The sequence below is a fragment of the Dunckerocampus dactyliophorus genome, chromosome 1, assembly GCF_027744805.1.
Source record: "Dunckerocampus dactyliophorus isolate RoL2022-P2 chromosome 1, RoL_Ddac_1.1, whole genome shotgun sequence".
Lineage (NCBI taxonomy): Eukaryota > Metazoa > Chordata > Actinopteri > Syngnathiformes > Syngnathidae > Dunckerocampus > Dunckerocampus dactyliophorus.
In genome coordinates this window covers 13,628,445-13,653,319 of record NC_072819.1, presented here as the reverse complement: position 1 = coordinate 13,653,319, position 24,875 = coordinate 13,628,445, and the positions used below count along the sequence as shown (strand labels likewise).

Sequence of the window (24,875 nt, the reverse complement as noted above, 5' to 3'; positions counted from 1 at the left end):
TGTGTAACATGTACTGTAGCATGTAACACATGCTACATAATGTGTACGATGCAGCACGCCACACATACTATGAAACATAAGATGCAGCACATCATACAGCATGTAGCATTTGCAAAATGTGTTATGCAGCACGCAGCACGCAACATGTAACACAGAGTGTAACACACCAACATTTTACACTGCATACTATACCATGCAGAACGTGTCACATGTAGTGTGTAACAATCACACAGCATGAAACATAGAACGCAGCATACAATATCACATGCAACACTTAACATGTACCACGTAACGCATGCAACATAATGTGAATGAGACACACTATGAAACATGTAAACATGCAATAAAAGATGCAGCACATCATACAGCATGCAGCGCTGAGCAAAATGTAGCACGTAACACACGGAGGCGTGTGACATAAAACAGCGTAACATGTTATGCAAACAAGTAACAGTGTGTAACATAGCATGCAGCATGTGTGACGTGTAACACAGCATGTAACATCATGTAACACAATACCGTGTGACATGCAGCATGCGTAGCAGTAACATGCAACACAGCACATGTGTAAACTAAGCACTCCTAATGTGACATATAGTATGCAAGGCTTTATATAACATGTAACACATAATATAGCAGAGAATATACATGTAACCCTTAGCATGTAACATTTAAAACCATAATGTCACATGTAGCATGTAGTGTACCACATAGCATGTAACATGATTGGGACGTTTTTGGAGTGTACAGTCATGGAAAAAATGATGAGACCACCCTTGTTTGTTCAGTTTATTGATCCATTTTAATGCCTGGTACAACTAAAGGTACATTTTTCTGGACAAATATAATGATGACAACAAATATAGTTCAAAAGAGTTGAATTTAAGAGCTGATATCTAGCAACTTCCATGGTTTTCTTGATAACAACCAAAATCACATAAGTTCTTACATAATTAGCATTAGCATTGTACTGCCAAAAAATGTAACTCTTATGAGTTATTTTTGTGGTCATTGTTATATTTGTCCAAACAAAGGTACCTTTAGTTGTATCAGGCATTAAAATGAACAAGAAACTGAAGAAACAAAGGTGGTCTAATCATTTTTTCCATGACTGTACTGTATATAAGTGTCACGTTTCACAGGGCTCTCTCTCGTTGCCCTCGTCTCCCGTGCCTTTTCTGTGTTTTCTGTCCAGATCCTTAGTTCCGGGCTGGAGGCGGAGCTGCTGAACGCACCTGTAATTGAGTGCCGACGCCACTACTTAAACTGACTACGGACAGCTGGAGAACGCCGGATTATTCCTTCGCTACACCACGTTCCAGCCGTGTGTGTCTCTCAGCCTCGTATTGTTTCCAGTCTCTTGCTAGCGCTCAGCAGACTCTGCCTCCAACCGGCATTATTTGTGTTTCATTTTTTCATGGTGTATCTGTTTTGTCACCATCGCTTTTCGTTGTGAGTTCTGGGACAGAATAAATTCAGTGCTCACCTACCTGCCTCCAGCCTCTGCATTGGGAGTTCCCAGACCGGCACCCAACCGCATCGTGACAGAATAATCCGGCCAGAATATGGAACCTGGTGACACGGACCCCCTTAAGAAATCACTTCGTCTCCAAGCGATGCGCCTCACTAAGCAAGAGGAGCAGTTCGGTGCACTTGGAGCCAGTGTGCAGGGGTTGGCCGAGCGACAAGACGCTCGTATGGCCGCACTTGAGTCGCAGCTCAACGCTGTGCTGTCCGCCCTCCAGGGTCACCCGGCTCTCACTCCACCACAAGCCGCTGACGCCGCTCCGGATCCTGCGCCCCTTCCTGCCCCCGAGTCCAGCTCGACGGTCGTGTGCCCCCAGCTTTCCAGGCCAGAGCGATTCTCCGGGGACTCTGGTGACGTGCGCACCTTCCTGACCCAATGCGAGTTGCATTTCGAGCTGCAAGCGGCCGCTTTCCACTCGGAGCGCGCTCGCGTAGCCTTCGCCACGTCGCATCTCACCGGCAAGGCGGCGGCCTGGGCGACGGCAGAATGGAGCCGGCGATCGGCCATCTGTTCTTCCTTCTCCGCGTTTGCCAAATCCCTGGAGCAGATATTCCAGCGGAATCAACCGGGCCGCGAGGCGGCCCGGACCCTCCTGAGGCTGCGCCAGGGTCGCCGCAGCGTAGCGGATTACGCAATCGAGTTCCGTGCGCTCGCGGCGGAGAGCGACTGGAACCCCTCCGCGCTCTTGGATGTGTTCGCTGACGGACTCGCTGAGCGGATAAGGGACCACATGATCCCTCTGGAGACTCCGGGGAATCTCGACGAACTGATCGCTCTGGCCGTGCGAATAGAGAAGCGTTTGGACCACCGGGAGCAGGACCGCCTGTCCCGTCGAGCAGCACCAGGTTACGACCGGAGCCTTTTTGAAGAGCGCCCTCTCTACAACCGGCCGCCATCCACCACGGGAACCACGCCGTTGCTGGCGCCGGAGGAGCCCATGCAGCTCGGTGGGCACCGTCTCACCCCAGCAGAGAGGAGGCGGCGCATGCGGCTTCACCTCTGCATCTACTGCGGACAAGCGGACCACACCATCTCCCTCTGCCCCATTCGACCTGGCCACCAACGCTTCCAGACCTCCCCCTCGTTTCATCCTAGTTCGCCGATGGACTCACGGACGACGCAGCCGCCTCCTGCTGCTCCAGCGGCCACCCGATTGCAGCTGCCAGGTACACTCGCATGGTCTGATATCAATGTCGATATCAATGCTTTTATCGACTCGGGCTCGGACGATTGTTTTATTGATGAACTTTTCGTTGCTAATTCCGCTATACCTGTAGTTCCGCTAGCAACAGCTAAAGTGGTTCGTTCCCTGGATGGGCGTCACCTGGCTAATGTCACTCACAAGACACGCCCCCTCTCTCTCCGTCTGGCTGGTAATCACCGTGAAATTATGACATTTTTTGTCATCCCCTCGCGCTCTGCTCCCGTGGTGCTGGGGCTTACATGGTTAGGCAGACACAATCCGCACATAGATTGGGCCAGACCTGCCATTGTTGGTTGGAGCGTGTTTTGCCACACGCACTGTTGCAAGGGGGTGTGGCCTCGGTCCGCGGCCGCTCACGCCACCTCGCAGGAAAGTATCGACCTCACCTTGGTTCCTAACATGTATCATGATCTCAGAGAGGTTTTCAGTAAGGATAAAGCCACATCACTCCCCCCCCACCGCCCTTATGATTGCTGTATTAATCTCCACCCGGGTGCGGTTCTCCCTTCCTCACGCCTGTACAATGTTTCTAAACCTGAGAGAGAGGCACTTGAAGATTACATCTCCTCCTCACTTGCCTCCGGTCTTATCCGCCCCTCCTCCTCACCACTTGCCGCTGGGTTTTTTTTCGTTGAAAAGAAGGACAAGTCACTCCGCCCCTGCATTGATTATCGCGCACTTAATAATATCACAGTTAAGAACAAATATCCACTTCCTTTATTAGATTCCGCATTTAACTCTCTGCATTCTGCAAATTTTTTCACCAAGCTTGACCTCCGCAATGCTTACCACCTCGTCCGTATCCGCGAGGGGGATGAGTGGAAGACCGCCTTTAACACACCATTGGGTCATTTTGAATATTTAGTTATGCCTTTTGGCCTCACGAATGCTCCCGCAGTTTTCCAGGGTCTCATAAACCATGTCCTCCGTGATATGCTTGGACGTTTTGTTTTTGCGTATTTAGATGACATTTTAATTTTTTCCACTTCTCTCGAAGAACACATTCAGCAGGTTCGGTTAGTCCTCCAAAGACTTCTCGAGAACAAGCTTTTTGTTAAGGCGGAGAAGTGCACTTTTCACTCTTCATCAGTTTCTTTTCTGGGGTTCATTGTGGAGAAGGGGCAACTCCGACCCGATCCTGCCAAAATCCAGGCAGTGGTTGACTGGCCCACTCCTACATCACGTAAGCACCTTCAAAGGTTTCTGGGCTTCGCAAATTTTTACCGTCGTTTCATTCGGAATTTCAGTCGGGTTGCAGAACCTTTGACCAGGCTCACATCTACTAAAGTTCAGTTTATGTGGACCCCAGACGCTAACTCCGCCTTTGAGAAGCTTAAGTCCTGTTTCACCTCTGCTCCGGTTCTTGCTCACCCTAACCCTCACTCTCCTTTTGTTGTCGAGGTCGACGCTTCCGATACCGGCGTCGGGGCCGTCCTCTCCCAGCGCTCCACCATCGATCACGAGCTGCACCCCTGCGCCTTCTTCTCACGCCGCCTGACCCAAGCAGAACGTAATTACGATATTGGCAACAGGGAGCTGTTGGCGGTCGTCTTGGCGCTGCAGGAGTGGAGGCACTGGCTGGAGGGCTCGGAGGTCCCTTTTGTTGTACACACAGATCATAAAAACTTGGCCTACCTCCGATCTGCCCGGAGACTTAATCCCAGGCAGGCGCGCTGGGCACTTTATTTGGCCAGGTTTGACTTCACGCTAACGTTCCGCCCTGGATCCCAGAACGGCAAGCCGGACGCACTCTCCAGGATGCATTCCCCACCTGTGGACTTACCTCAACTAGAGACCATCCTTCCTCAGTCCCGCATCCTGGGAGGCCTACAGTGGGACGTGGAGAAGCGAGTGGCGGAGGCAACCAAGGACTCCTCTCCTCCGGGGGACTGCCCCGCTGGTCGCCTGTTTGTGGTCGCAGAGCTGCGCCCGGAGGTTCTACGTTGGGCTCACGAATCCAAGCTGGCGTGCCACCCGGGAGTATCACGCACAATCTTCCTCCTGTCTCAGCGGTTCTGGTGGCCTTCCCTCCGCTCGGACGTCAAGGAGTTTGTGGCCGCCTGTGCGAGTTGTGCCCGGAATAAGCCGTCCCATCAAGCCCCAGCGGGGCTGCTGCGCCCCCTGCCCATCCCCTCCCGACCGTGGTCCCATGTGGCACTGGACTTTGTGACTGGTCTCCCACCATCCAATGGCAACACGGTCATTCTTACCATCGTGGATCGTTTTTCCAAAATGGCCCATTTTGTTGCCCTCCCCAAGCTCCCCTCGGCACTGGAGACAGCTCAACTTTTGGTCAAAGACGTCTTCCGGCTTCACGGTATTCCCTGCGACGTGGTCTCGGACAGGGGACCACAATTCTCTTCGGCAGTTTGGAAGGCCTTCTGCAGGGCCTTGGGTGCGTCAGCGAGCTTGTCCTCCGGCTACCACCCACAAACTAACGGCCAGTCAGAAAGAGCTAACCAAGATTTGGAATCCGCCATCCGCTGCGTCTGCCACCAGCAGCCAGCCTCATGGTCCTTCAATCTGCCGTGGATTGAGTATGCGCGCAACACCCTGGTCAGCTCAGCCACAGGCCTCTCACCTTTCCACGGGGCCTACGGGTACCAACCTCCAGCTTTCCCTTCACTGGAGGCGGAGTCGGCGGTCCCTTCCGTGTCAGCCAACCTGCGCCGCGCCCGCCTAGCCTGGCGGAATACCCGGACAGCACTGGCACGTACGGCCGAGCGTAACCAGCGTTTGGCCAATCAACATCGGTCGGTGGCCCCTGAGTACAAGACTGGACAGAGGGTGTGGCTATCTACTCGCGATCTACCCCTGCACACGGACTCCAAGAAACTACAACCCAAGTACATCGGTCCTTACCCTGTGGAACGGGTCATCAGTCCCTCGGCCGTCATGCTGAGGCTCCCGGACTCCCTCAGAATTCATCCTACTTTCCATGTGTCCCTCATCAAACCAGTCAGTGTCAGCAACCTAAGCCCTCCGGAGGTGCCTCCTCCTCCTCCCAGGCTCATCGACGGCCATCCCGCATTCACGGTCAAGGCCATTCTGGATGTGAGAAGAAGGGGCAGGGGTTTTCAGTACTTGGTCGACTGGGAGGGTTACGGCCCCGAGGACCGCTCGTGGATCTCTCGTGCCCTCATTCTGGATCCCCAATTACTATCAGAGTTTTACAGTCGCTTCCCGGAGAAGCCAGGTAGGCCGCCAGGTGGCGCCCTTTGTTAAGGGGGGGAAATACTGTCACGTTTCACAGGGCTCTCTCTCGTTGCCCTCGTCTCCCGTGCCTTTTCTGTGTTTTCTGTCCAGATCCTTAGTTCCGGGCTGGAGGCGGAGCTGCTGAACGCACCTGTAATTGAGTGCCGACGCCACTACTTAAACTGACTACGGACAGCTGGAGAACGCCGGATTATTCCTTCGCTACACCACGTTCCAGCCGTGTGTGTCTCTCAGCCTCGTATTGTTTCCAGTCTCTTGCTAGCGCTCAGCAGACTCTGCCTCCAACCGGCATTATTTGTGTTTCATTTTTTCATGGTGTATCTGTTTTGTCACCATCGCTTTTCGTTGTGAGTTCTGGGACAGAATAAATTCAGTGCTCACCTACCTGCCTCCAGCCTCTGCATTGGGAGTTCCCAGACCGGCACCCAACCGCATCGTGACAATAAGTGCGTGAATGTGGTGTGTGTTTGATAAGTTCTTACATAATTAGCATTAGCATTGTACTGCCAAAAAATGTAACTGTTATGAGTTATTTTTGTGGTCATTGTTATATTTGTCCAAACAAAGGTACCTTTAGTTGTATCAGGTATTAAAATGAACAAGAAACTGAAGAAACAAAGGTGGTCTAATCATTTTTTCCATGACTGTACTGTATATAAGTGCGTGAATGTGGTGTGTGTTTGCATGCCTGAGGGTACTGTGCGCCATGCTTCTCTCTGAGCCCGTTACGACTGAGCGTGTAGTTGTAGAAGCGACTGTTCTTGACCAGGCCAAGCCACTCCTTCCAGCCAACCGGAACGTACGAGCCATTGTATTCGTTCAGATACTTCCCGAAGAAGGCTGCCGTGCACACACACACAAACATGAGTAAACACACTGTCAGGAAGTGAACGTGTGTGTGTATGTGTGCGTGTACCCGTCCTGTATCCTGTGTTGTTGAGGTAAACAGCGAAGGTTCGTGGTTCCTGCTGCCGCTGCCACGACATGGATGAGCAGTTCTCGTTGTTGGTGTACGTGTTGTGGTTGTGCACGTATCTACACACACCCACAGTGAGCTTCTGTTTGATTGAAAGCTCAGGTTAGCTGTAATATGTTGCTAGCACACTTACTTTCCAGTGAGCATGCTGGAACGTGACGGACAGCACATGGGCGTGGTGACAAAGGCGTTTGAGAAAGAAGTCCCGCCCTCCTCCATGATGCGGCGTGTCTTATTCATGGCATTCATGGAGCCTACACAGACGCACACGTGACCTTTGAACCCCAACGTCACACTCGTAGCCAAAGTATCAATAGCCGCCTATTGGCTTTGCTTCCACCTCTCCTAGCAATGTTGGCTAATTGGTTTTTTGGAAGTGTGTACGTGGACAAGGGATAATAGCTACGACATTAGCGAACAACGCTAGCAGTGTAAAAGTGCTGGTATAACAACAATAACATATGTGTGGATGTTTCAGTCACCCAGCTCGAGGTCCTGATCATCGGTGAGGACCAGGATGATGTTTGGACGGATGTTGCGTCTGTCTCTCTGGAGGCGGGGCTTCAGTCGCTGGCCTGGCAGGAAGTGAGCGTGGCTGAGCATCATCAATGTCAACAAGATGAGGAGGAGTCTGCCCGCCATGGCTTACGACCCCTGACCTCACCCAAAGGTCAACCAATCAGCTGATTCAGCTTCTGGAAGTCAGAAAATTACAGCAATGGTCAAAGGTCAGGATGATGCTCACACTAAAGAGTGACATAGGGATCATGACACGTGAGGAGCGCGCGCACGTGCGTTCGTCACCCTGATGAGCCTTCACCGTCCCCCCCCCCATTGCAACTCATGTGGACATTAATATTCATGAGCTGTGGGCGGGTGCAGCTGGCTGCTAACGAGATGCAGCGCTAACAAACACTCTCGTCCATATTCATCAGAAGCTTTGCCTGCTGGGAGTCCATGGCCCGCACCCCCACATAAGATCAGAGTGACCTCTGGACTGCACTGAGGTGAGAGGTCAGCAAAGTGGTTACCATGGCAACAGAGAGGAGCCGCTGTCTCCATCCTGAAGAGCCGGCTGGAGCATCAGTGAACACGTTGCACTGTCAGCATCATGTGAGTTGATCAGTGTGGGTGTGCGTGCGTGCGTGTGTGTGTGTGTGTGTGTGTGTGTGTGTGTGAGCTCGAGTGCAGCCATTACAAAACACACGTCTGACCTGTGCGCATGTGTTAAAGGTGATTAGTTTGTATTTTTATCATTAATTTAACAAGAAGGTCACAGACCTTTCACCCCACAACTTAATGACTTGTTTGAGTGTCAATGAGTACATATAGAAAAGATAAAGACATTTTTAAAGCTACAGTAAGAAAACACAGCTGCCCTCCAAATGTAGCAGGCCCCGCACCCTTCACAAAGATGGAAGTAATATCTTTCATGTTTATATTTTTCGCTTTCAAAATCTGATTTTTCAGTATGGTATAGGTGTGTAAAATGTTCCCGCGCAGTACACATTAAGTAAGGGACAAGACAGCTCACGTTCTCTATTTCGCTCCATTTCGGTTTGTATGATATTTAAAGTTAGTTGGTAGACTTGTTTTGAGTTGATATCGAGCAACTTCCATGGTTTTCTTGATAACAACCAAAATCACATAAGTTCTTACATAAATAGCATTAGCATTGTACTGCCAAAAAATGTAACTTTTACGAGCTATTTTTGTGGTCATTGTTATATTTGTCCAAACAAAGGCGCCTTCAGTTGTACCAGGCATTAAACTGAACAAGAAACTGAAGAACCAAGGATGGTCTAATCATCAATCCATGACTGTACACAGTACACATATAGCTGAATAATAAACAATAAATAGTGTTCCCTCGCTCTATCGCGCTTCACCTTTCGCAGATTTTTTTAGTGCTTCTTTTTTTTTTGCACGCTGTTACAGGCCAAGCCTGCCCCTTTAAGAAGAATTGCATTATGGGAAGTTGAGTGTCTCTCTCTCTCTCTCGCTCTCTCTCTTCCTTCTCTTGTCTGTCTGCACCGCCCATTGTTTTCTGGATCCTGGTTGGCTGTAGGCCATTGTCAATCAATCTCCTTCATGCCATTCTGCCATGTCTCCTGTGTCATCGCTAGCTTGCTAGCTTGTAAATGAATTTGTAAATGAACAACGAAACAATTTGGGGATTTTGGGAACCTATCCCCTACGATAAACAAGGAAACACTGTACTGTTGTATCCCTACAATTTAGTGTATATTCATTGTTTTCTGCTAAAATGTGAATCATCTCCTTGCTAGCATCAAGCAATGCTCTTAGCATTAGCCTAGCAGAATGTTTCAGTTGTCATCACTGTCCTCTAGCATCAGCCTGAGTTCGTACTCCCCTAATTCCTACACTTCCTCCACAAGTCCTACACTACACTTCTCCCCGCCTTTATTCTTCTTCTCTGCTCTTCCTCTCGCTGATCAAGTCATGTCCAATTGAAGAATGTTGACTTGTAAAGAGAACAGAGTCGACACAAAGAGTCCACGTTCCCTGTCTCTCTCTCGTTCACCCTCGCCATCCCTGCGGGTGTTTTAGCCTGCTGCCCACTCACAGACGCAAATAAACAAATGGATATTACACACACACACACGCACACACAAGAAATCGAGCAAAGCTAGCATCAGAGGGGGTTGCAGGTCACCACAGTAGACATTATGGCAACATGCTTATGCTAGGACGTCTAGGCAGAGGACAAAGGTCAGGGAGTGCTGCCTTCCCAGGTGAAGAGGGAGGCAGCCAATCGGTGTGCAGCAGTGTGCGTCACCATGGCAACTCTGACCCAAGTGCTCCGCGGGCCTTGCTCTCCTCTTGCTAATCGGGAACATGTGGGAAAACATGGAGAGGAATGTGGAGGAGAGAACGTCATCTGGCCAGGAAAGCAGCCTGGAACGACGTCTGCATCACACTCTGTGTGTGTGTGGGTGTGTGGGTGTGTGTGTGTGTGTGTGTGTGTAACACACAACAACATCAACAACACTGTGTATGTGTCATTGTTAGAGTCTAAACTGCATCATTAATCAGGAATGTCCCGTTCCTCTTACTGGGTCACAACAAGTGCACAAACTCACACACACACACACACACACACAGTGTCAGTAGTAAGTCACATGTGAACAAAGTGACTTGGAAGTTAAACAAGACCAGTCAAAAGACATCGTGACCACATTTCGGTATTCCTCTTTCTGCAGGGCTGCATCTATCGAATATTTCAGTAATCGAGTATTCTACCGAAATTTTTGTCGATTAATCGAGTTAATCGTAAAAAACATATATTTGCTTGGTTAAAGTGCAATTATAAATACACAAGAGAAAATAAAGCATTTCACTAAATAATGAATGAGCAATTGGTTGAATTTCTTAGATAATCAACCGTTTTATTTCTTAAATCCACATTGTGCATTTTACACAAAGTGTATTTCCATGGGTCTGATGGACTCCATGATGGTGCTTTTGTAGATGAATTTATCCATCCCAGACTGTAACTATTTACTGGAAAAGGAGAGAAATAATAATTACTTTACTAAGACATTACTAAGACTAAATTACATGATGTTGATGGCTGTGGATTTATAAATCCTAAATGTAAACAGGCTGACTAGAAATAAGACAAATATTCTTTATAAGATGGTGAGCTTTTGCAGTGTTCAAAGTAAAATAAAGACACCTGTGGTGGAACACACTACTCTCAACTAAGTGAGTTACACATGCACTTCCTTGTTCCATTACACAGTATTGTCTGCTAGAAATGAGCACCTACTGATTAGTGAGCTAAGATGTTTTTATTTTGCATCTTAACTCACAGCGCTGTGTTTTTGCAGATGAAATAAAGTCACGTTACCATAAACTGTCACACATACATCAGTAGTCATAATCAAAACAAAGCTAGCCCTCCACACGGCTAACGTTAGTAAGGTACATTAACCTTAATCTCACGGATTTGTGCTACGTGAATTGAACCTTGTCTCGGATCTTCCACTCAATTCGGATTAGATGATGCATAAGATGTGCTGTTGTGGCATGTAAGTGCCGCATTACAACAGATACATGTCACGGTGTTCAACTCGCTGTTTAGCCATATTTTTGGCTGTTTTTTACATTTTTTTCCCCTTTCCTTTCGTTGCCTTGTCGCATTCTCTCGCCTCGTCAATCTTCTCGCACCATCTGCTTCCTTCTTCGTCCCCTGTGTGGGTGACATAAGTGCATTGGTGATGTAAACGATTCCTTGAGGCAGAAAAAAAATCCTCAATTATTTTTTGTAATTGAGGTACTCAAATTATTCGAGGAATCGTTGCACCCCTACTTTCCACCAAGCAATGTAACCATGACAATAGTCACCGCCAAGTAAGAACAGGAAGTGAAAGTTCTTACGTCAATCGAACAGGAACACTAAGTATTTTCTAACTTTTTCTAATTTACCGTAAATTCCGGTGTAGAAGCCGCACTCACTAAATTTAGAGGAAAAATCAGATTTGTACATAGAGTGTGTAAGCAGCACCGGTGTATAAGCCGCACGTGTCCATGCCATAAAGTGGCATATTGTGGCGCGCACAAGTCCGTGAGGACCAGTCATCTCTTTATTTGACAGGAGCCAATCATGAGCTATGAAAATGCGATTGACATTGTGAATGACTAAGTGTTCCTTTTTTTTTTTTTTTTTTTTTGCAGTTTATATATTTTTATAGGGGTGTTAGGAGACACCCAACTCAAGACGAGACGATGCACAAGATTGGGTCCACGAAAACAAGACAAGAGATTTTAACATTTTAAGACAAGTACAATGAAAAAATATGATTGGACAATTTTTTTGTTTTACTTAACCGAGTCACAAAACAATGCTTGTGCATTTTGAAATGTTTATTGTTCCACAAATTGATGCTAAATGATATCATTGTCAACATTTTCTGAGACCAAATAAACCACTGTTATAATACAGAACAATAATAAACAATAATATAATAACGCAATATTTCCTTTAATATGTCACCCTGTAAAGTTGTAGAATTGGCGTTTGTGACATGTACAGTGGTGTGAAAAAGCTTGGCATTATTTTCTCTCCGTTGATATCACTGCGTGATGCCGCTTGTCCCCACGCATGTAAGCACTGTGGTACGCATACACAACAATGGACAAGCGGCAGCGCGCAGTGACACGAACAGAGAGAAATTAACGCTAAGCGACTGAGAGGTCTGACTTTTTTGTGGGCAAAGGTTTTGTGATGCAAATGTATTACTCTTTTGAACCCATATTGTTTTGAAAAGCAACATGCTTAACTTAAGAGACCCCAGCTACTAGCCGGAACTCCTTTCTTCCACAACAAAAACCAACAAGAACTCGGCTCACGGGACAAAGTGGGGGGAAAGTCACTGTTGATGTACTACACTGCTGATGGTGATGTCATACAAGTTCTGTCACGTTCGCGCATTGTGGTGTTGTGGCGGCGACCCCAGGATACAAGAGATGAGACTCGCTTGCGGGTAAAATGTCTATTTTATCAATTATAGCTGCTGTGCAGCGGCAGGATACCAACAAAGAGCAGTTCAATGACAACGCTTCGACAAACAAAAGAGCACACACCTAAATAAAACAGACTAAATAAAACAAACAGAAATTAGCGGCAGGTGCGAGTGAACAGAAAGGCAAAGCAGGCAAAACACAGGACGAAGCAGAAACGGAAGTAACACCAAAATAAGGGCATGAAACAGGAACTGAGAAATAAAAGGGAAAATAAACCAAGCTGTCACGCAGGCTAACTCACGGAGCGTGACAACTTCAGGTAAAAAAATCCAAACTAACCCTTTAGATGCGGCTACTGCCGTCTTGTGGAGCTCATAAGAAAACGGCATCAGACGTTAGTGGCAAAGTTTTTTGACTAAGCGCTTAATAGAGAACCGAGCGATGATTTGCTTTTGCAGACCATCCACCCGGTGACTCTCTTAATTGAATAGAGGCGTTAATTGGATATTTTACAATGAATAGATGAATTTGAATAAAAATATACAAAAAATGTACAACTAGTTTTATTTCTATTGTGCAGGGTGGAAGTTCACCTTGACAATAGGACACATCTATCGTGCTCGTGCATGAGACTTTGACCTTGGCTGACGGTTCCATTTAGAACAATAAATGACTTTTTTTCATTTTCTAGTTTCCACAGAAGCAGCTGACATTCCTCTCATGTGGACATCAAGTCTATGGCGTGAAGAAGAGGAGCAGGAAGAAAAAAATGTAATGAAAACTACTACACATTGGACGACTAACACCCCTCACATCACCACCCCCCATTCTCCACTCAGTCTTCCTTCTGGTGAAGAACATGACCAGCATACTGATGGAGGGATACAACACACACACACACACACACACACACGGACAGACTATAAAGTGTGATTATTTAGTGTGGATGCCATTATTTTCCAACACTGCCTTAACTGTCTTGGGCAGAGACTTTACTAGAACATCACAGGTTGCTTCAGCAATCCTACTTTCAGGCCTCCATGATGACATCATGGTGGATGTTAGACAGCTTGCACTCCTCCTTCTGTTTGAGGATGCCTCACAGACGCACAATAGGGTATAGGTTCATCACCTTTACCATCACCTTCTTTAGCAAGGCAGCGGTCATCTTGGAAGGGTGTTTGAGATTGTTATCATGCTGGAATACTGCCATGCGGCCCAGTTTACAAAGGGAGGCCATCATGCTCTGCTTCAGCATGTCACAATCCGTGTTGGCATTCATGTGCCCTCAATGAACTGTGCTCCCCAGTACCAGCAGCACTCATGCAGCCCCATACCATGACACTCCGACCACCATGCTTGACTGTAGATACACTTGTCTTTGTACTCCTCACCTGGTTGCTACCCTTGCTCCATCGCGGTTCACCTTTTGCAGACTCGCTGTTTCGTGTTTTTTTTTTTTGTAGAATTTTATGAACTTGCATTGTGTTCTGCATCCTGATTAGCTAAGGGAGAATCAGTGCATTGTGTTCTGCATCCTTATTGGCTAAGGGAGAACTCGCCCATTGTGTTCTACGTCCTTATTGGCTAAGGGAGAACCTGCCCATTGTCTTCTGCGTCCTGATTGGCTGTGGAGCATTGTCAATCAATCTCCATGCCGAACTGCCGTGTTTCCTGTTGTCTGATCGCTAGCAAACAGCTTGCAGAGACTCTGAACTCTGTATGGTGCACGTTTTCTCCCCGACAAAATCCACAATGTTGACGAAACGTTCTGCACCCAAAGGGCAGAGGAAGACGCTAACCATTGCACAAAAAGTTGGACTTCTGGACATGCTGAAGGAAGGCAGATGTTACGCGGCTGTAGGGCGGCATTATGGAATAAATGAATCTTTGGCTGGAGGAGGACGAGGAGTAGGAGGAAAATATGACGACAGGGACAATATGTTTTAGCAAGGATACAAAAACGCTTCAGCGGAGCGGCACCAGGACGGAGAGGCACGATCAGAGGAGTGAAATGCACATGAGTCACTTAATCATTTCTTGTGTCCAACTACGAGGTTGGACACAAGAAATTTTGGACACAATTTTCTTGTGTCCAACTACGAGGTTGGACACAAGAAATTTGTCCATTTGTTGATCATTAAAATTCAAATGAAGGTATGAACTTAAGAGTGTTTAAACAAGAGAAACTTGAGAAAATGTTAATGCCTGTCTGAGAAAAGTGTATTAAGTGTATGGTGAGGGGTTTTACAGCCTTAAAACATATATAACCATTGTAAAAAAAAATAAAGTTGGCTATTTTGCAGATTTCACTTATTGCAAGCTATTTTGGGAACCTATCCCTCGCAATAAACGAGGGAACAATGTATAACAAAAAATAATAGTGCGGCGTATGGTCTGACCACTGGCAAGCTGACCCCCAACCCCTCAACCTCTGCAGCAATGCTGGCAGCACTCACACGTCTATTTTACAAATACAACCTCAGAAAGGGAAAGGGCCTCAAGGTGGCCTAGTGGTTAGCATATGGGTACAAAGTCAGGAGATCTGGAAGCGCTGAGTTTGTATCTCTGTTTGGGAGTGTTCTCCTGTGCGTGGGTTTTCTCCGGGTACTCCGGTTTCCTCCCACATTCCAAAAACATGCATGTTAGGTTAATTGGAGACTCTAAATTGTCCATAGGTATGAATGTGAGTGTGAAAGGTTGTGTCTATACAGTATATGCTCTGTGATTGGCTGGCGACCAGTCCACGGTGTACCCTGCCTCTCACCCAAAGTCAGCTGGGATAGGCATACCCACGTGACTCTAGTGAGGACAAGCAGCATAGAAAATGAATGAATGAACCTTGGGATATGACAGTGAGCATGTGCACTTGACTTCCTTGGTGGACCATGGTGAAGCCTGTTGTGAGTGCTGCAGCTCAGTTTCCGGGTGTTGGCAATCTTCTTATAGCTCGTCATAACATCTTTATGGAGAGCAATTCTTTTTTTCCAGATCCTCAGAAAGTTCTTTGCCATGAGGTGCCATGTTGACCAACCACTGACCAGTAGAAGAGAGTGTGAGAACGATAACATCAAATTTAACACACCTGCTCCTGAGTCACACCTAAAGCCTTGGAACACTAATCTAGTAACACTTGTAACTAGTAACACTGGATACATGAATCCGGGGAGAAGAAATGGCAAATTTAAGGCCCTATGATTTTCGCGTTAACGGAATCGGCCAATAAGAACATAATTTACTGTTACACGTGGAATCTCGCGGAAAGTGAAATAATGTGAATGAAATGATGTCATTCTGACGAGAAGGAACTTTCGTGTGGCGAAGTATTTCCTCGGTGGACCGATTAATCGTGGTGGGATCTCTTCACAAACACTAACCTGCCCCCTCCCAAACTAAACATGTAAAAATGGCGGTGAAAAAACTTGGAAACCCCTCTCTTACGGAGTGTGAATAGAAGCTAGCGGGATTAGCTTAGTTTAGCAGAGCATGGTAGTGCGGCTGTGTGTGTGCGACTCAGGCTGGATGAGTGTTAAATGGCTGCTAACAATGTGCAGATTCTGAGTTAAAAAGACAGGAGGCACGTTTATTCTTGCACACAGCTCATCTTAGTCGTCAAGACACATTTTCAACACACACAACACACCTCCAGCTTTCAAAATAAGAGCACTTTTTGCCGCATCTAACTGTGTAAACAAAAATAAGGGTGTCATAAAAATATCTTACATTAACAACGCGATTGGAATTACATTGGTGACTAAATCTTCCTTAATCACAAGCTGTAATGAACATGTCATTGCAGTTTGTTGAAGATTTTGTAGCAATGTGTTCAGAGGCTGACATCCCATTAGAAAGGTTAGCCAGGCTACATCCATTTCTCAATTACTAGGCAAAATTGGCCAATCATGTATTGCATCATTAAATGTAAGGATTTCTGCATTTAATTAACGTTTTATTTACTAACCCAAAAAGCACATACTCTATGCTGACAAAATATATTCCTGATCAAAATCTTAAAACCAGTTGAAAAATTGCTAGAATTTGCATTTTGCACATTTGGATCTTAATGAGGTTTTAAGTAGAGCTACAATATGCAAAAACAAGAAGGGGGAGTGAGACAAAAAGCATTTTGAAAAAGTAATTTATTGAAAACAACAATTAAACTGAAATAGGCTGTTTATCAGCTGATCAAAAGTTTAAGACCAAAGGCTATAAAAGCCTAAATCTGTTCAAAATGTTCATTTTCTGTCAGGCATTCACACTGTCATGCCCTCCTGATGGCTAAAGCTAAGAAGCTTTCTCTTTTTGAACGTGGTCGGATTGACGAGCTGCATAAGCAAGGCCTCTCGCAGCGTGCCATTGCTGCTAAGGTTGGGCGCAGTAAATCAGTCATTCTACATTTTTTTAAAGATCCTGAGCATTATGGAACAAAAAAGTCAAGCGGTAGACCCAAAAAAATCACACCTGCGCTGAGCCGGAGGATCCAATTGACTGTGCATCAAGATGCTTTGCGGTCTTCGACCCAAATTAAGGCCCTTACTGGCGCTGACTGCAACGCAATGACCATCAGACGGCATCTGCGGGAAAAGGGTTTAAAAAACAAAAAAACAATTCAAAGACCTCGTGTCCTTCAACGCCACAAAACTGCCCTTTTAGACTTTGCCAGGGAGCATCAAACATGGGACATTGAAAGGTGGAAAAAAGTTTTATTCTCTGATGAGAAAAAATGTAACCTTGACGTCCAGATGGCTTCCAACGTTACTGGCATGACAAGGAGATCCCACCTGAGATGTTTTCTACCCGGCACAGTGGAGGGGGGTCCATCATGATCTGGGGTGCTTTTTCATTCAGTGGAACACTGGAGCTTCAGGGGGTGCAGGATCGTCAAATGGCGGATGCTTACGTGCAGATGTTGCAGCGGGCATCCCTCATGACTGAGGGCCCTCGTCTGTGTGGTAACAGCTGGGTTTTTCAACAGGACAACGCTGCAGTTCACAATGCTGGCTTGACCAAGGACTTCTTCAGGGAGAATAACATCACTCTTTTGGACCATCCTGCATGTTCCCCTCATTTAAATCCCATAGAGAACATTTGGGGATGGATGGCAAGGGAAGTTTATAAAAATGGCCATCAGTTTCAGACAGTTGATTCGCTTATTGAAGCCATCTTCACCACTTGGAGCAATGTTCCCACTAGCCTCCTGGAAACACTCCCATTAAGCATGCCCAAAGCAATTTTTGATTGAAAAAAGAACGGTGAACGGTGGAGATACTCATTACTGAGTCCTACTGAGAACATTTTTTATTCTGGTTTGGAGAGTTTTTTTATTATTTTTCAGCGATGGTCTTAAACTTTTGAACCAATTAGTTCAATTTAACATAAGTGTGCTTTTGTTGCCATCGGTTTAGACATCAACGGTTGTGTGTTGAGTTATTTTGAGGGGACAGCAAATTGTACATTGTATGCAAGTGTCGTTTCTTTAGTGTTTTCCCAAGAAAAGATATAATGAAATAAAATATTTGCAGAAATGTGAGGGTTGTACTCACTTTTGTGACATACTGCATGTCTACCCCCCCCCCCCCCCCACACACACACACACACACACACACACACACACACACCCTGCCAGAAATCCATCAGCACAGTCCTGTGGAAACCAATCGGAAGTGTACGGTTAAGTCACATGACCACCTGCCACATTTAGCTATACCTACTGATAATGTCATCAACCACCTTTGACAGCCACTTATAAATGTCTGTGTGTGTGTGTGTGTGTGTGTGTGTGTGTGTGTGTGTGTGTGTGTTGAAGCAGAGCAGGCCGCAACCAGAAGTGTTCAGCTGTACTTCTTCTGTGTTGCCGGGATTGATGAGGGCTGCCATGGTGACCAGTAACATGCTGTTGTTGTGTTGGCTTCTCTTTACTGTTTTCATTTAATTGTATGTTGTTTCTCATTTTTAATTGACAAGATTATTGTCTCTAGAAGCAATACGCAATACATTGAAGCATAAATATTAGCGGTGTTACGATACACTCAGCTCTCGAGACAAAACGATACACAATATTGGGTTCACGAGAACTAGACGATATTTTAGCATTACTTTTAAAATATAGGACTGGACAAAAAGACTTTTTATTATTTAACTGAGTCAGAAAACAATGCAGGTACATTTTGAAATGTTTTATAATGCTGCATACATTACCTAAGCATGATGCTTCTAACTGTTGAACTTTTTTCCACAAATTGAAACAAAAACTAAACCTTCTAAAAGTTAAAATAATGATGACAGTTGTAGGTGGTACTACAGTGTAGTATGTGTAGTTTTGTAAAGACTAGGGATGTAACGGTTCGCATGGATGTATTGAAGCATTTCGGTTCTGCATGTTCGGTTCAGTCCACTTGCGTACCGTTTTGGTTATATTTTATGCTATTTTTCTCAGAAAATGTATTAGTAGAGTGATCAAAGCGCTTCACGCGGAGCTACAGTCTTGTGGGTGAGTTTCCGCACGGACGCCTCTGAGTGTCGGACACCATTGACTGAGGGGGAGGAACGCTAGTAGCTCGCAGGCGTGACAAATAGCATCATGGCAAATGCAAGCGAGAAGCCTAGAGTACGTCCATATTCAGTTGTTGGTAGCGCTGGTACAGTCATGGAAAAAATGGTTTAGAGCACCCTTGTTTCTTCAGTTTGTTGTTCATACCAGCACTTTATGAAAAAGCTAAAAGTGATGTCGCCAACGAGCTACCACATGTGTCCGCTATTCACTTACGACAGATGGTTGGAGAGCTATTTAACTGTAACTGTCCATTACATTTCGCCACAATGTTTAAACAATTGTTTAAATACAACTGTTTATTTTATTATTATTTTTGTATTTTAAAAAAACTCACCCAAAAATCACCCAAATGGGTCGCTTTTATTTATTTATTTTTTTTAAATGTCATGTTTATTTTTTAATAAAAGCATTTTAAGTCATTTTTTCCTCCCTTTTTTGTACCGAAAATTAACCGAACCGAGCACTTCAAGAAACTGAACCGAACCGAAATTAAATTTTTGTGTACCATTACACAACTAATAAAGACACGTGTAAAACAGAGTGCCGATTGCAGAAGATTAGCCTTATGTTTATGCTAAAAGAACTACAGTTCCCAGGATGCGTAGAGTGCCGTACCAGGAAGTAGATCCGACTCTATTATCACGTTTTGATGGAAGTCATATGCAGCTATCGTGTTTTCATCTGACAACTATTAAGTAGCTTTGATCAAATGTAGAATTACTACAGATTCTGCTTGGACATTAACACCGGCTGTTGAACCCAGACATAAAAACTGTCACATGTCGCAAGCGAGCGATGCTGGGAATTACAAGGTTTATAGTGTGTGTAAAGTACTTAACGTGCACTTCCAATCCTGCCTCGTGCACTGCCACTTCCATATTGCGTGTATTATCATTCCCAGTAGCGAAGCCATAGTTCGCAGTATGGTAGACTGCTGGCTGCCCTCTTCCTGAGAGACAGCTTTTCTCTAAACGAGAAATATTGTCATGTTTTAATCTCGTGACACTAAAAACCCGAATAAATATGTTTGCTATTTATGTTTACATTTGGTTCAAATCTCCGTTGGGCATCTCTGAATGGGGTTTGCATGTTCTCCCTGTGCGTGCATGGGTTTTCCCCACGTAGTCCGGTTTCCTTCCACATTCCAAAAACACACATGTTAAGTTAAGTGGAGACTCTAAATTGTCCATAGGTATGAATGTGAGTGTGAATGATTGTCTATATGTGCCTTGCCATTGACTGCTGACCAGTCCAGGGTGTACCCCGCCTCTCGCCCTAAGTCAGCTGGGATAGGCTCCAGCATACCCCCGCGACCCTAGTGAGGATAGAAGATTGATGGATGGATGGATGTTTACATTCGCTGACCTTAAAGATATCACGTAACGCAGCTTAGCTGCAGACACATACTTCACATCATTACCCACAACGCAACTGCAGTGACAAATTGAGACATTCCTCGTGCTGGCGACTCATGTGGTCATGTGACCACCCTGACAGTCGCCTGCAGTGCGTCACATTGTAACGTCCCTCGTTGTGAAACGGGAAGTACGAGGAGGTCGTGTGTGAGGGGCACAACGTGACCGCCTGCGGCTCAACTGTGACACGGTCCTCACATACACACAAAGGCAAGCATGTTTGAGTGTGTGTGTGTGTGTGTGTGTGTGTGTGTGTGTGCGCAGGCACCCCCAGGACTCTCAGCTGTAATAAGTTCAAAGGTCACCGGGCCGCACTGCCATGGTTTCACCCCCGGGCGAGCGGCTGAGCAGGATCAGCTGATGATGTCAGTGTGTCGCGTGGCCAACGATGTCCTCGTTATGTCTTCTCTTTGACCCCCTTTTGTTCACATGGATGTGAAACCTTCTTCTGTGACTCTACACTGCCTCCGGTGGTGACACATGACCGCAGAAAGTGCGTCCACAGCGCCAACGGGAAGTTCACAATATTGAAATAATTCACAACGCTGTGCTCCTTTACAAACTGTATATGTTGTCATGTTGACAGCATGACACACAATATGTCACTATGAAACAATGCGCTCAGATGCTAGGATGTCCCTGCAAGACTCACCATAGGACAACTGTAGCGCTGCTAACGTGCAAAGCAATTCTATGACATGACCAACGTACAATACAATGCTAAGGAGACAAAGTCATGCAATGCTAAGCTACGACGTCATAAGCACTGCGCTGTGGTATGACCACATCACACAACGTTGTGTTACAACACCGCTAGTCCACTATGCTATGCTAGGAAGAGGCTATTGCAACATCTTATTAACATAGTGTTTTGACATTATTAGCACACAATGCTATACTACAATGCTGACCAAGGACTTGATGTTTGATGATCACTTTCACTGTTGTTAAATTCTGTTGTTAATTTAATGTATTCCAATTAAAGCACCACAGAAGAAGTTTCACCATGAAGCCTGAATGGCCTCAACAACAAGCTGGCAAGGCAGGAAGTAATGAGCACTATCTCATGCACACTCACTTGCACAGACACACACACACACGCACACACAGTGAATATTGAAGAGAAGTCTCCAAAGTAGAATGACTGGTGTACCTCTTGCTCCTTGTGGAAGCTCCTCTGTGGAGGCAGGTGTTCTCCTCTTGGACCCCTGAGGAGGTGGTGGATGAGGAGGATGAGGAAGGCTCCAGTCAAAGAGTCATGTCCTACATGAAGAAAAGTCTTGCTTCCAAACTTGCGTTCAGGCTGACGTCGTTCTGTCTTCTGTCTGCAGAGGAAGAGTTAAGAAACGAGTGGGAGGTCTCACTCGGATTATTTTTCACTAGCTCTGTCCCAGCTTTCTCACCCCTCTGCCCCCGCCGTCTCCCTCCCTCACTGCCTGTCTAAGGGCGTTCCAGAGCTCCGCCGCCGCCGCCGCTGGTAAAGCCATCTGTTGCAACACGTCTGCCGGCCTCTCCACTTTCACCCTCCATCCTTCTCTCTCACACCAGCAGAGAGAGAGAGAGAGAGAGAGAGAGAGAGAGAGAGAGAGAGAGAGAGACAGAGAGAGAGAACGTAGGCAGGGGGCGGGACTTGGCCGCTACGAGGACTAATGGGCGGTCTCGGACATCAGCCTCACTGACTGGAAGGGGCGTAGCAAGCAGAGGGAACATAAATATCACACACACACACAGAGAGAGTCGAGGTCATTTCCCCTCATTTCAATAAAAAATATTTTTATCTTTAAACGTTAATAATTTTTGTAACGTCGTAGGCTTTAACAGGAAGTGATAGACGACTTCCTGGTGCACGTGTGTTAATAAAGTTCAAACATGTGACATCACCTCATGACGTCGTCAAGTGTTTGATGACGACTTACCAACACTATTTGCTGTCATTGCATTTTCATTAGGCTGCCTCAAGGCGTTTTGTGTGTCAAACTGCTGGTTTTAACTCACGCTAAGGAGGTTAGCATTTTCAGTGGGCCTTCTCTGTTACAATGCTGCAATTTGTAAAAATTTGTAAAAGCATTATATGCAAACACTTTTTAGTACTAGCAGCTCAGCCCTGATGAAGAGCCTGTAGAGGGCGTTAGGTCCTCTAACATGAAAACATGACTTCACAAAGAACTTCAAGCAGGAAGGCCAGGATTGGGGGGAATGATAGTGAGGGGGGTCATGTAACTGCTGGCCTCACTTTGGAAGGAGAAGGCGGGGTGAGTTACAGCTGAACAAGAAGTCTGTTTATGTTCTCCCATGTGAACACACACATACGCACACACAGGCATTTCCATGGTGATGGCGAACATTAAAGTGCTAACAAGTGAAGCAAACAAGGCGTGAAAACATGAATTGGGGCGTGGTCACAAGCGTGGCTGAAATCAGCGTGGCTGCCATAATGACAGCCGAGAGAGTCAACCCGAAAAAAACATAACAGTTGGACTACATTATAGTGTATGTTTGTGTGCAAGCTGCAGTAGCCACACCTGTTTTCTTCCCAACATGCATTGTAGCATCAATGTGTGTATAGGTACATTCATTTGTATGTTTGTGCAAATGGACGTTGAAAGATGGCGGCTATTTGTGCGCCTTATCATGGTGACGTGCTGAAACTAAGCAACACCACCTCAGCATGAAGAGCCTAGCACTGTAATCACTATTTTGGTGTATGTAATCATTATTGTAATGTAATCATTATTTTGGTTGAAAGGTTTTCATGCGTCAGAGCAACAGGTGTCTTCACACATGCAAGCCAACACTTAACTGAGTGGAAACGACCACTCAGCACAGCAGCGTGAGGTCGTCACCATGCTAATAAACATGAACTGCCTCCAACATGGCTGCCAGGTTCAGAGTATTTATATGGCTTAGAATGTCCAGGAGCATTTGCCGTGATATTTACGCTTCTTCTTTGATTGACAGGTGCCCCGTTCAACATCAATTGCAATTCATTTGTTCACTTCCTGCATTCCAAATGAACTCTCTTCTGGTTGAATACATGTAAAAATGTGGTAAAATACTAGTCAAATTTCTTGTCACCGTTACTACTTCATATGACAATCATAACAAATAATATGTATGAATAATATGTATGAAATAGACATAACAGAACATAGTTGATAATGGGTCAATACTGACAACGAACTCACAAAAATGAAGAGTTAGTAGTAAGTGTGGTAGTGTTTAGACGTAGCATTGGCAAATGTTGGATACCGGCAATGTACTCACATAAGAATGAAGAATAATACGTGACAAGAAGTTAGTCGTCAGTGTTGTGTTGTTTCGCCGTAGCATTGTATGTACACATTTTGCAAACATCAACTGGTTGTATTGTTTCGTGAAATCGCTCATGTTAGTGCATTGTTTGAGTTCCCCGCTCAATCTGTTCCATAATTTCATTCCACATACTGAAATGCTGAAGGTTTTTATCATTGTTCTCCCATATAAATGTTTTAATTTTTAATTTTTCTCTGAGGTCATATTTCTCCTTTATTATTGAGAAGAATTGTATGACATTTTTGGGTAGTAAATTATTGTATGCTTTATGCATAATTTTAGCTGTCTGAAAATTAAATAGATAATAAATTTTTAATAGTTGTGATTTTAGAAATAGAGGACTTGTATGTTCTCTATAGGAGGCATTATGGATTATCCTAACTGATCTTTTTTGCAGTACCTTTCGCGAGTGAAGTGTACTTTTATAGTTATTTCCCCATATCTCCACACAATAAGTTAGATATGGTAATAACAGGGAGCTATACAGAGTATGGAGTGATTTTTGATCGAGGACGAATTTTGCTTTATTCAATGTTGATGTATTTCTGGCCACTTTATGTTGTATATCTTTAATGTGACATCCCCAGCTCATCTTTTCAGCTATAATGACCCACAGAAATGTACTTTTGTTCAGTCTTTCAATGTCCACTCCATCAAATTGTATTTGCACATAAGTATCCTTTCTGCTATTACCAAGTAGCATTATAGTAATTATTACAAGTTGAAATGTTATTCTTATTAATAAATTTGTCCAACCTATTCTATTGTTGAATAACTTTTCAATAATTTTTTAATATTGTGGTAATAATGAAACTGGGCGATAGTTTGTAAATTGTTTGTCTCCATTTTTGAAAATTGGAAGTACTGTAGCTGTTTTCATTTTGTTTGGAAATTTACCGAAATTTACCAAGTTACTGATGTACGTCAGCGGTTTTGCGATCTGGTTGATTACCATTTTTATCGATTCCATTACAATCAGTTGATGCTTTTACGCTTTACATTTATTGACAATGTCAGATTTCCTTTTTTGTCACATCAGTGAGGAACATTGAGTTCGTGTTCCTGTCGATAGTTTCATCCCGTTCCTCCACTGACCAGAATTTTGGGATCTTTTCCTCCAGTTTTGGTCCAATATTCACAAGGTAATTATTAAACTTCCGACTACCTCATTCATATCAGCA

The 24,875-nt window shown here is 45.2% G+C and overlaps 1 protein-coding gene across 5 annotated transcripts in view; it reads right to left on the bottom strand.

The window, feature by feature from the left end:
* Positions 1–21,923, bottom strand: part of sulf2b (sulfatase 2b) — a 34,269-nt gene extending 12,346 nt beyond the window's left edge. The window contains exons 1-6 of one of the 5 annotated variants that reach the window (XM_054773024.1): positions 21,786–21,923; positions 21,536–21,707; positions 7,407–7,619; positions 7,058–7,178; positions 6,865–6,983; positions 6,637–6,788 (exon numbers count right to left, since the gene is read on the bottom strand). In XM_054773024.1, coding sequence (XP_054628999.1) covers positions 6,637–6,788; positions 6,865–6,983; positions 7,058–7,178; positions 7,407–7,566 — 552 coding nt within the window. In that variant the 5' untranslated portion in view covers positions 7,567–7,619; positions 21,536–21,707; positions 21,786–21,923. Of the gene's footprint in view, positions 1–6,636; positions 6,789–6,864; positions 7,007–7,057; positions 7,179–7,406; positions 7,620–21,535 lie in introns of those variants that run through there. The other 4 variants (XM_054773060.1, XM_054773033.1, XM_054773016.1 and 1 more) reach the window with 4 other exon arrangements.
* Between the last annotated feature and the right edge of the window lie 2,952 nt (positions 21,924–24,875).